The 12382-nt window shown below is 44.2% G+C and overlaps 1 protein-coding gene across 1 annotated transcript; it reads right to left on the bottom strand.

Moving 5' to 3' along the window:
- Positions 1 to 1894: 1894 nt before the first annotated feature.
- PTGS2 (prostaglandin-endoperoxide synthase 2) lies at positions 1895 to 9704 on the bottom strand. Its single transcript, XM_032995180.2, has 10 exons — positions 9374 to 9704; positions 8863 to 8979; positions 8611 to 8754; positions 8011 to 8154; positions 7447 to 7628; positions 6533 to 6616; positions 6105 to 6351; positions 4851 to 5137; positions 4543 to 4690; positions 1895 to 4391 (listed from the first exon to the last, which is right to left on the bottom strand). The coding sequence occupies exons 1-10, from the start codon at positions 9423 to 9425 to the stop codon at positions 3985 to 3987; spliced, it is 1812 nt and encodes a 603-aa protein (XP_032851071.1). The 5' UTR covers positions 9426 to 9704; the 3' UTR covers positions 1895 to 3984.
- Positions 9705 to 12382: the final 2678 nt, after the last annotated feature.

Genomic DNA, 12382 nt, shown 5'->3' with positions numbered 1-12382 from the left:
CGCAGTGGGCAAGCGAGCAAATGACGTACGGTGAAAGCCCACGGTAAAGGTGATGGTGTACCGTGACTTGCTTCCAAAGCATGGAGCTCTCGTGCTCCTCGTTGGACTTCTTCCCTCCAAGGGTATGACTTAAACACCGAGCCCCCCTCCTTTACCACATTGCCTTGGGTGAAACAGTTACCTCAACCCAGGCTGGGGAGCAAATATTTCACAGGGCAGGTTTCCTCTGAGGAACATTCTTGCCTTTTGCATCATCAAGACATGTCCCTGCTCAGAGGGAAGGAGGAGCTCCTCCGCGATCAAACTATCTCAACCATCGTGCGCCGAATCCATCCGGACCGGCCCTTCCCTAATTAGGGCAGCAGCCACCCCAAACACCTTCTCCGCCGATGGCCTCGCTGCTGCCTTCTGGCTGCCGCCCCTCGCCATCCCGGCGGCAGCGGCCCGGCCCCTCCTCCTCCCGCCGAAGCAGCTGGCCTTGTCTGCGCTGGCTCCCTCGCTCGACTTCCCCTCAAAACAGAAACGTGTCACCGGCGCGTTAACTTGTAGCGCAAATGAGTCGACTGGTTATTAAAGGGAAAAAACCCACACGGCTCGTGCATGGTCTGCACGTGCCTCCGTTCACCCACAGCCTCCGCGTGGGGCCAGGAGAGGGACTGGGGTGGTGGTCTTGGAAGGGTGCTCCGGGACGTTGCATTTTGGGGTCTAAAGATGGTCACTGAAATGGTGAAGAGTGAGTTTTAAGTTGAGGAGTGTTGCTGGAAGCACTTGGGTGCCTGGGTACAGTCGGAATGTGAGGAAACTGCTCACTGATGAAGATGGAAAGGAGCTAGAGGGCAGAGGCAGGAGGACTGTCACATTCCCAGGGCTGGAGAGCTGTTGGGAAGATAGGGTCACTTGGACTGTAGAGGATCTTGGGTGGTTGGAAGGAAGGTGACTCTGGGCAGAAGATTCTGGCAATGGGGTTGGTCACTAGGAAGAGGCTGTGAGAGGACAGGGCACCAATATTGGGATGGGGGAGTACTGGAGACAGTCACCAGTGGGGGGCTGAGCACAGAAGGGTGCTTGAGGTGACATCCCAGCAGTGCCGGGGTGGAGGTGGGAGGAGCTGACTGAGGTAGCACAAGGTGCACGATCCCCTCAGTTGCCTCCTTCATAGTTTCTCCTCATTTCTTATCCGAGATGAAAGCACAGGGCAGAGCGGGTGGCCCCAGGGGCGCTCACACATGCACTTCCTGCCTGCTTTCCTTAAGCAGACCCCCGTTCTCGTCCCAGCCCCACTGCCCCTCCTTCCAGCTTGCAGCTCTCTTTGCAAAGTTAGTAACTGTGATAACAAAGCGGGACCCTTGTGAAGAGGGAAGGCAGCCAGTGAAGTAGCCATCACAGCTTCTGTTTTCTGACAAGGGACACGCTGCCACTGCTGAAAACATGCTCAAGAGCAAAGCCCTTGTCCAGTGGTTGTATCCCAAATCCTGTTCCCCAGATGCAGACTGCTAAAATGGAAAAGAAATGCCCAGGGCCTGTTCTTGCTCGGGAAAGTCTTAGCACTCAACAGGGGTGACGGGAGGGTGGTTACACCAACTTGGTGTTGTACAACTCCAGTATTGTCCTTTCGCTCTAAAGGGACAGGACAGAGGGGTGCTGGCATCTTTACTAGGGTGAATTATGGTCTATTACTATCCCATCCCATTTAACGGTGTTAGCTGTTTCCTGGAATTCTCCATTTAGTCTTGAGTGGCAAATAAGATGAAAGGTGTTTCATATAAAATATTGCTGAAGGAAGGCACAAGCAAACAAGGCCATACAGGTAATGTTTTCAATTTATTTATATAAACAACTGCATTTTAAAAACATTCTTGTCCTACAAAAATAAAGTGAAAAACAATTCACAGAATTTAAAAATAAATAATCTCAAACATACATATTTATCATGAGCAACTTGAACCCAGCCAAACCCAGCAGGTTGGGTCACAGACAAGTGACTGGTGAAATGTGGTTGCAGAGTACAAAATGCAGAGTGAACATGATTCCTTTCTGAAGCAGCTTTTAACTCAAGTGACATGGTCTGAGGACTTTTAACTACCCCTGAAGAACTAAATCTGTCCAGACTTGTCTCCCTTTCACTCTAAGCCAAACACTTTTCCTTGTTAAAGGCAGAAGGGTGCTCCAAAGATGGATCTGAATGACAATTACACCTTTTAACAGTGTCCAAGCAGTTTTCACTTACTAGCATATACAGTACTGACCACCTTTTAATACAAGGTTATTGAAGTTTTTCCCTTCTTCATGCTTCAAATAGAAAAAGGAAAATAAATGCCCTTCTTTCTCCCAAAGCATTCATATCAAAGACCACCTCAAATCACTCACTGATATTGATCGTTATAGGAGATCTTGATTTGGCTATTCACACTAACAATCACACTTACACAGCATAAGGTAATCTGGGTCTCTAAACAAATCAGCAAACAGAAGTCACAGTCAAACTATACTACTGCCATAGCCAGTACAATGCACAAGCCTCTACAAATGTTTGAGAGATTCAGATGAAATATAAAACTCAAGTCCTTTTCCACAAGTAGTCAAGGAATATTGGGCAGGGGCACAGAATACCAGGCTGCTGATCTATTCCAGTCTGAAGTGACTTTTTCTTTTTACCTACAGTTCCTCAGCTGTTTTTATGGGAAGATCATCTTCTACATTTCCTCTCTAGAAATTAAAAAAAGATACCCTTATATGCAAACTTTGAAGTGCTGGTACAAGATCCCGTGTAACTTATGTGCCCAGATGAGACTAGATATTTTAGTGCTGGATCAGGACAAATACGTCTAGAAGATTTTGTGCTAGCTAGCCAGTTTTAATTAAGCTTAAGCCACTTACTTAAAATGCCTCTGTTTATAAGTTATAAACAAAACATTATCCCTCCTCCCCCAATAAACAGAACTAAATCACGAGTATGACTTGTGTACGTCGACATCAGCTACCTTCAAGTCCTGGTGCCGTGCACTTTTGCTAAACCCATTCTGCATTCATTCCTCCACTGCGTATGTTTACACAGCTCCTCAGGTTTCACTGTTCTCCAACAATCTCCATGCTATGGGTACACAAAGCTATACTACAGTTACACCCTTAACTAAAGCTATACTGTCCATTTGTCCTTAAATCGACAGAGATTAAAACTGTATTATCAAGTAGACCAGAGAACTACAGCTATGGAAAGAATACCAATACTTTGGACTAAGTTTAAGACCTCTGCAAACTTACACAATAAAACATCTGGATGAAAATACAAGCAGCCTTGTATTGCAGCTAAGCTCAGTACCTTATTATCATCCTCTTACACAAATAATACTTCTGTGACATATGCTTCAAAACCAGGTAGGATCCAGGAGTTCTATTTTCTTTAAATAATTAAATTAAAAAAGTATAATGCCACATGAAAGTAGATTTACACATTAAAAAACAACATATAAGTTACTATACAAAGTGCCTTAACCGCAATGAGGGAGAGGTAGTATCAACGATAAATGCGATGCATTTTCTGACTACATAAATAAGTGAGTCTCAAGTATATGTACTTTTTGTTAATCCTGGAGTGCTCATCTTGAATCAATAATCTTTTCTGGCAGTATTCATTAAGTCACTTTTGTAGTGTTATGTGGCCTATCAAGTGAAAAGACAAAAAACCCCACTAACGCCCTTTGTCAAGTATTAAAATAACATTAAAAAAGTTGGAACCTTTGTCCACTTTGGAATACATAGTTCTGTTACAGAAGACTGAACAAGGGATTCACCACTGTAGAGCTCAAAGGCACAAAAATCCCTTTTCTAAATAGAAGCCTTACCTCAGTAAGGAATCTAGGGCAACCTCCACAATAAAGATGCTCAAGTATTTTTTTTTTTGTTGTTTTTTTGCCCTTTTTTTTTAAACCCTTTAAGCCATAAATAGAATAAATTATATAATTAAATAAATAAATAGATGGATTTTTACAACTCAGCAGATCGCTCTTTCAGTAGTAGTGTGGGGTTGATATCTTCCATTGCTGTTTTTGAGGTACTAACATTAATAGTTGCCTCTGTGGGTTCAGGATTTAAGATGTGGAAAGCAGTGAAAGGACAGCCTTTCACGTTGTTGCAGATGAGCTTCTGTAAGGAGGCAGTATTGATTATTTCAAAGCCCACTTTCCCACCAAAGGTGCTAGGCTTCCAGTACTCAGGGGAGCAGATAGCATTTCCCATCAGTCCTTTCAGAGAGAATGGTGCTCCAATCTCCACCATCGTTTCACCGAAGATGGCACCTGGTCGTGGCTTTTCTACAAGAAGGCCTGGGTACAGCTCCATAGCATCAATGTCTCCATAAAGCTCTTGCAGTTCAGCTGCCATTTCTTTCTCTCCTGTAATTATTGAGGAGTAAAAACCGTAAGTGGAAAAATCCCATTTTCATTGCAAGACTATCCTGTTCAAGCCCAGTAGCAGCATTGCAGGACTTGATTAGCCATTTTAAGAAAAGGGCCCTTGTTTGTTAAGAAGGATGAAAACTGTTACCTGTAAGTTCTTCAAACGATTTGAATGGTTTCAGCATGAAGCGTTTCCTGTACTCGTTCAAGGACTGGTATCTCATTTGTCTGCTTTGGTCAATTGAAGCCTTTGCTACTTTCTGTACCGCAGCAGGAACATTCTTCCCACCAGCAACCTGTTTATTAAAGATGAAAAGTAGTAAGATCTCCTGGTAAGAGCAATGAGGAAGCTGTGCCTTTATAGTACATGACTAGCTTTGGATAATTTTAGTCTACCCCCTTGTCCCACCCCCAGTTTACGTCTCTTTTGGATCACTAGCAACTTAAAGTACCTACCCTGCCAGCACTTTGCTTGGAGAAAGATTTCACCATATGGGAAAGGCCGTGTTCCAACATTATAGAGTTGTTGTAGAGGAACTGCTGGAAAGTGTATTCCTGGTCGTGTATCTGGAAAGTGTCGGGCAGAAGCGGGTGCCAGTGGTAGAGAGTATTGAACTCGGCTGCAATCCGGTTCTGGTACTGAAATCGCTGGTTGAACAGCAGCTCAGGATCAAACTTGAGTTTGAAGTGGTAGCCACTCAAGTGTTGCACGTAGTCCTCAATAACGATCTTGATTGTCTCTCCTGTTGGTCAGTGAATCAGATGAGAATATTGGTATTGGTTGCCTGAGAAACTTTAGGTTTCTGAGAGGAAATACCATTTCTGAACTGTTCTAAAAAAATACTATAGTGATCAGGATAACAGACACTTCAACGCTCTGTAACCTCATCTAGAAAGTAATTAATACATTTTATGTGACTAAGGGGTGAAACATTGCCACAGACAAAAACTCTTGTGATCTTAAGTAGAGAAATGTCTTCCACAGCCTGCTTCCCACCCACAAGCTACACCTTCTTGTATGCTCCACAGAACAGCACACATCTGTGCTCAGTTATACAGTACTCTCCAGGATACAGATTGGGGATAAGGAAGAAAGTTGATATCTGAAAGCAACTCTCAGCTTCTGGGCTGCTTAATGTAATTGTCTTGGTTTACTGTTTCCATCAGTTCAGGCAAGGTCTTTTCAAGCTTAGTGTAACATCACCATTTACATAAGATGAAATACCACCGAACAGACAGTTAGACAGAAGTATGTAGAATTGTTTTACCTAACTTCCTGAACTTTAAACTTAATCACAGCTTTTCTTTTAAAGCATACCTGAACTGACACAACCCCGTGGAAAGAAACAGAAAAAAACCCACAGGATCTGAAAGTCTAAGGTCATCTAGCCCCACATGTGTTCTCTCCGAGAAATGAACCTTAGCTTCTCTCCTGCTTTTTCACTGCTTTCAGTTCCGTTTCCCTTAGATAAGGGAAATAAGTACCTCTTAGCTCAGTTTTCTTCAGTTCTGCTGTTAACACAGCTGGGAGGAAGCTGTCTCTCAGTACAACCCCAGTGATGGGTCTCAAATGCTCAGATGTATGCCCTCACACACCAATTTTAGTAATAGCTTTCCCTCGTACTACACCTACCACAGCTGCAGTAGATAATGGGTGGAAGTGTCACGCTCAAAGAGAAGGTTGGAGTTGCATGTAGCAGTGACACTTACCTATCAATATGAGTCTAGCAGTTTGGAACAGCTGCTCATCATCCCACTCTGGATGCTCCTGTTTCAGGACGTCACAGACCCGGTTGTGTTCCCTCAGCCATATTGTAGCATACATCATCAAGCCTGGGACCAAACCAAACACCTCCTGCCCAACAGAAAACTGCAAGTGTTCAGGTACGTGAGGAGGGTAGATCATCTCTGCCTGAGTGTCCTTCACTGTTGGCGGATACATTTCTCCATCAATCATCTGCCAGGGGAGAGGGGGAAAGAACAAAGAGTTGTAAGCTACGATGCTTATGAGTTGAGCTGTGCTGACTCTGTTAGTACTGACTTTAGGCTTACACTTTAGATCAACTACACCATGCACAAAGCACAAATTTTAGGAAGTATGTCATCCAATAAGGCAGGAATTTTAGGATAAGACATACCTGGTATTTTAACTTTCCGTCCTTTAGAAGTCTCAGTTTAAGTTGTCTCTCCAGAGTCTCTCCATAAATATGGTTCAAGTCAACCTATAAAATAAAAGCATTTCGAACATGAACCCAACTTGCATTTTTTGCTATTTTAGGGTATGTCCCACTTCTATGGATGCCAATAGGAGTTCATCCCTTAAATGTTTACTTTTTACTTATAAGTGTAACAATAATATAATTATCATGCACTGATATTTAAGATGAAGCCAAATTATTTCCTGTCAACTGGAGCCATCTTTGCGTAACAGCAAGTTGGTAAACTGGCTAGCAATTTAAAAGGACTCTGTTTAAAGCATCAGCAGCTTTCTATTATGCAGACAGTTATTTTTCTATACACACATATTTTATAGTTTTGTTTGACATACACATTACACTTATATTGAAGAAATCTTTGTCCAAAGGCTGCCTGTTTTGTAGCTAAAAAATCCTAAATCCAAGTCTACTTTTGAAGTTCTTTTTAAACTCTCTTCAGTTAGCAGCACACCAGACACTTTAGTGCTGGATACAGCTCTTTGCAACAGACAGAAAGAGTCCAGAGAAGTTCCAGGTACTCATTAGATCTAACATGCTTGAGGTGAAAGCAGATTCTTGGGAATAATAAAAAAGAGCCATAGAGATGGCTGCACAGATATTTTAAACAGAACCACATGCTTTGCACGAGCGGTTCTGACCCAGGAAGAGATGTTATCGAGTGCTGGAATTTTGCCTAAGGAGAAAGTACAGAAGCCCATCAGTTTGTGACAAACTGTGCTGTACAGTATGTGCACTGGTGTTTGTGCACCCGGCCAGCCTGTAAGACTCCATCCTAGCTGCTCAGTATCTCCTGTAAACTAAGTTAGAGCCTGTTCAAGTTAGAGCTGTGACCGTACCCCATGGCCAAGAGCTTTGGTGAAGCCAGGTCCTTTCTTGTGGTCCGTCTTAAAGAACTGATGAGTGAAGTGTTGGGCAAAGAATGTGAACATCACATTTGTGCCTTGTGGATCAGGAATAAATTTTTTCCTTAGCAAAAACTTCTCCACAATCAGCTTTGAATCTGGGAGCTCTTTTTTACCTGTGAGAGAAAGAAACAGTGAGATATTCAAGACAACTATGTTTATGCAATACTTAAGCCTTTTTGTTGTCCAAAACAAAATTTAAGACTTTCAATGTATTATTGAAAGATAGCAGCACACAAATAAGGGCAATTATCTGTTTTTCTATGCTTACTTTCTTGATTTTATTAGAAACTTTTAAATTGCCTGGTTTTAACTATTCTGGCTCATTAATGAGATAACATGCTATCTTCTAGGTCTTTACACAGTGTATCAACAACATGGCTATTCTTAATGTCAGCTACACTGGAAACAGGTTATAGACAAGCAGGTCTCATGGTATTTTCTAAGAGAAGCAGAAATTCCTAGAAAAGAACATTACACATCTGGTTTATTCCTCACCTTTAACACCCATTGGTGTTGGACAGTCAAGTCCCACTGGTGGAAGGCTTCTTGTGTAATAGGAAAGATTGGAATAAGCTTCCCAGCTTTTATAACTATAATCACTATTGTAAGTTGGCGGGCTGTCAATCAAGTGTGATCTTGCTGAAAAAGAAAAGAAGTATTTAGTATTTTTTTGAGACTAAAATGTACAGTTTAAAAAAGCAATTCACAAGTCTGGATCTTTTCCATATATTTTGGCAGCAGTTGCACTGAGAAATTCCACACATGTCTGCTACTGATGTTAAATGGGATTACAGCTACTGAATAAGAGGACCGGGTCCTGAATTATCAGATGAATCTAACTATTAACATGAGCAATTTGGTGCAAAGTTTATACTAGCAAAATCCTGGATTCTATTAGAGATTAGAGCAAAATGCATTTCCAATTCAAAGCATGTTTCATATGAGTCTGCATCATGCAGAAATCTTAAATTCTGGTTAGTGCTTTTACCTTAGTGGGTTTTAGCTTGCTGACTTTATATATGGACCCACCAAGTCCAATATTCTGTATTCCTATGAATAACTTTTCCCAGTCAAGGAGAGAGAACTCATACTTACACGTTAATACATATCTCATAATAGCATCTCGTAGGAAGGGAATGTTGTTGATGATATTCCAGGCTCCTTTGAAGTGGGTGAGGATGTAGTGGACAGTATTTGGTGAAGGTTTCAATGTTAGCCTCAGCCATGTGAAGAATTCCGCTGTGAATATCGACAGAAAGATTATTGCAAATTAGCTATTGAGAATAATCTGCAATCCTGGAACTGAATCCTCAGGTTTCATTTCCACAAGAGATTTAAGATACTCACGTGTCGTACAGTTTTCCCCGTAATATCCTGTCCTTGTGCAGTCACATTCATACCGATCAAATCCTGTTGTTGTGCATACTCCTCTGTTCTGACAGGGGTTGGAGCAGCAAGGGTTGGCTGGAATGAAACCGAATGCTCCGATTAGCACCTTACGCAGCTACGCCAGTATTCCCATCTCACTAAACTAACTTTTCAAACTCGGGTAGAAAAAGCCCTATGGCTTCATGCTTCTCAGGAAGACAACAGAGAGCAAGCATCCATGCGCACCAGCCTTTGGACTACTACGGGTACTAGTTATTAATAAAAACGCAGGAATTTGTCTGTGTTTCCTGACAGCACTAAGCCTCCTCAGAAGGGTCGGAATATTTCACACAGGCCAGCGGAGGCCTGACATCCTTCCCACCGTACATCATGTATCTGAGAAGTCACGAGAGAATACAGAACTTAAATATAGATACATAATAAAATGAAACCTGAAGCTGAAAAGAAGAGAAAACCGGGCCGGACTCACCTGCGCGGCCGGCGGCCAGGAGCGCGGCCAGGAGGGCGCAGGGCAGCAACATGGCGCGGCGGGCTCTGGCTGCGGCTGGGGCTCCGCGGGTGCTCGGCGCCGGGAACCCAGTGCCGCTCCCAGGTAGGCGCCCGCCTATTTATTCCCGGCGCCGCGGGTGACTCACCCCTTTCCTCCGCCCGCCGGAAACTCACGACGTGGGGGATTTCGAGCCGCTGCTCGCCGGCCCGCCCCGTCGCCGCCGCCCGCTCCCACCTGCCGCGGGCCGGGGCCCTCCGCCCGCCCCCGGGGGCGGCTGAGGGGGCGGCGGCGTCACCCATCGCGCCTCAGCCGGGCCCCTGCCGCGGCTCCTCCCGCCGGGAGCCCCGGGCGGCGGGAGCTGAGGGGAGCACCCGCCTGAGGGGGAGGCGGGGGGGGGGGGGGGGCTGCTGGAGACCCCCCAGCCTTTCCGAGTCCCCGGCGGCCGCGGGGAGGAAGAGGAGGAAGAGGAGGAGGGGGAGGAGGAGGAGGAGGAGATGGTGATGGTGCCTCCGCGGAGGCGGCTCCTCAGCGCCCGGGCTGGCCCGGCGCCCCACGGCGCTGCCCGCGTCTCCTGAGGGCACGGCGCCTGCCCGCGGCTCGGGGCGGCCGTCTCGCGTGGTGCGTGGGCTCCGAGGAGGTGCCGGAAGAATCCACCCCCAGTGCTCCAGTGCTCTAACCCACCCCCCCAAAAAAAATGCCCCACTTTTTTTTTTTTTTTTTTTTTTTTCGTTTTCCATTTCAGCACCGCACCTGCCCGCAGTGGGGCCTGGCCGCTGGGTCTCCCCGCGCCCGCGGGAGAAAGCGCATTTTTCTGACTGGAAAAGTGCAACGAAAACATCTGCCAGCCGTCTGGAGGAATTCAGTGGGCATCAAGCAGGATGGCATTACTGTCCTACTGGCGTTTGGGTTTCCCCCTCTCTCTGACATAGCCTTGAGTGCTCTTGTGAACTGGGGTTTAGACTGTTAATGAGGTGATTTTAATATGTTAATTAAACAAGTGGTTGGAGGACTTTTTTCTCTGTATACATGAAAGGGGGACTCGCTGCACAGCACTTGTGTTGGAAGTGAATGCGCACAGAGGGGAGCAATAAATATTGAGCATATTCTATTTCTGAATATTTGTGTTTCTGATGAGACCAAGTCCTGTTATTAGGCATTTTATTTTGAAATGACCAGTGACTTTTCCCTAGTGCTTTTGCTCTAAAATACCCCCCACTGCACTGTAAACAAATCTGCTCATTTTCTTCAAACGCTGCACAGATTTTGCTATTTGAGGATGCTTTACCTTTTCGTCATAGATTTTTTTTTTTTTAATCAGTACACTCTAGTACTATTTTTACTCTTCATTGCACGTAAAAAATGTATTATGAAACAAGTAGTATGTAATACAGTTGTGTAATTCTCTACAGCGTGGTGCTGAGGGCCTTCTGCAGCCTCTCCATCCCTCACACTTTCACCCTTGATGTCAGCATTAAACACCAAAAAAATCCATTGCTGTTTCCCTAAAGATATCTTTTGAGGTTCAACGCCACTTGTGTTTAAATTGCAAATCGGTGACTTTACAGAAAGTGGATTTGGTCCAGTTTAAACAAAATCTTATTTTTGGCCCAGAAGACTTGTGGTTGGTGAATAATTTGTATACATCAGTAGTAGGTCATCTGAGATGTTTTAGGGAATGGTGCATGAAAGTCTGTAATCACATTATTCTGGCATAGGAAAAGGCATATATTATATATTTACACACATACGTGTAAAGGAACTACTGGCCTTGGCCGTACGCTTGAGGCAGAGGCTGGCTGTCGGGAGCCTGTTCCTGCGTGAACCGTAGGTCACTGCAGGTTGTGGCTATGTGCAAGTCTTGTCACTGTTGCTCGGTCTTATCAATGTTTTGTTCCTGTGTTATGAGGTGTCATGAGCCAGACTGAGTTATTATGAAATGCTGGTAATGTTCTGAGGAATAGGGTATGGCATGCATGATGCCGTAGATCAAGGGTCTGGCCCCATAGATTATCTGTCCATTTTACACTGATTTTATTCTGTCTTGCAAAGCTTTTATTGATGCTAATGAATAACAAGACTTTACTGAAAACACTAGGTGAGTGAGACTCTACGTTTTGATAAGGTACACAGGAAAACGTAAATCCAGAAAAAGTTTCTAGGTTGTAGAAGCAGCAATGTTAAGGGGAAGACTGAACTAATTGTGTGCAGCTAGAGAATGATCCCTAGAATGGACCCTGGGGGTTTCGGTAGCTGATACTGCTTACAATTTTCAATTGTTATAAATAGCCAATGTGCAAACTGAGCAACAGGGCAGAACTTCAGCCTTGGCAGAGGACACTTCTCCTTGGGAAGTGGCACTTTTTGCAGCTGCAAAAACAGTCGGCACACTTCGCCTTCCACCCTGCCCTGCATATGGTGCAACGTGAGCTCTCTGTAAGTCTGTTTTCGGCTGGGGAAGGTCACTTGTGTGCCTGATAGCTGCAGTATAACTGAAAAGATTTTTCAGCTTTCCAAGATGATGGAACATCAGGGAGATGGGATAGTGCTGTTTTTCTGAAGGCAGCCCTTCCCCACTTGTTCTTTTCAGATTGTTTGTAATAAAGAACTGGTTATGTGTTGGAACGGGAATTTTTCTTAAAAGTTTGCTATGGCAGGATTCACCACCAGGTGGAGATTTTATGCATCAACTAACAAGTGCTCTCTTTTTTCTTTTATTTTAGCATATAAACTGTCTTTGCAAAAAATCAGTATTAATTTTTACTTCTGCTATAGTTATTTTAGGTACCTTTTGGTTCAGCTGAAAGCAGCCTGTGGAGCAGAGTAGCTTCCTCAGCCTCACCGTTTTAACACTGGCTGAAATTTCTGGAGCAGGTTACTCCCTGAGAGCTGTTTGTTTCTATTTTAGGTTTAACTACATGCGAAAGGTTACATATAGAGTATCTATCAAATTCATACCTCTTTGCTGAAGTCAGGTTACTGTTTCCCTAA

Source organism: Tyto alba, unplaced genomic scaffold (assembly GCF_018691265.1).
Source record: "Tyto alba isolate M040663 unplaced genomic scaffold, T.alba_DEE_v4.0 Super-Scaffold_1000006, whole genome shotgun sequence".
Taxonomy (NCBI): Eukaryota; Metazoa; Chordata; class Aves; order Strigiformes; family Tytonidae; genus Tyto; species Tyto alba.
This window is presented reverse-complemented; position numbering and strand designations above follow the sequence as displayed.

Bases quoted from the DNA above. Each gene is read 5' to 3' on its own strand.
- PTGS2 (XM_032995180.2), bottom strand. From the start codon at position 9,425: ATGTTGCTGCCCTGCGCCCTCCTGGCCGCGCTCCTGGCCGCCGGCCGC. The intron at 8,755-8,862 runs GTGAGTATCTTA...CGATATTCACAG, and splicing joins CGGGGAAAACTGTACGACAC to CGGAATTCTTCACATGGCTG. The intron at 6,617-7,446 runs GTACGGTCACAG...TTTATTTTATAG, and splicing joins CCAAAGCTCTTGGCCATGGG to GTTGACTTGAACCATATTTA.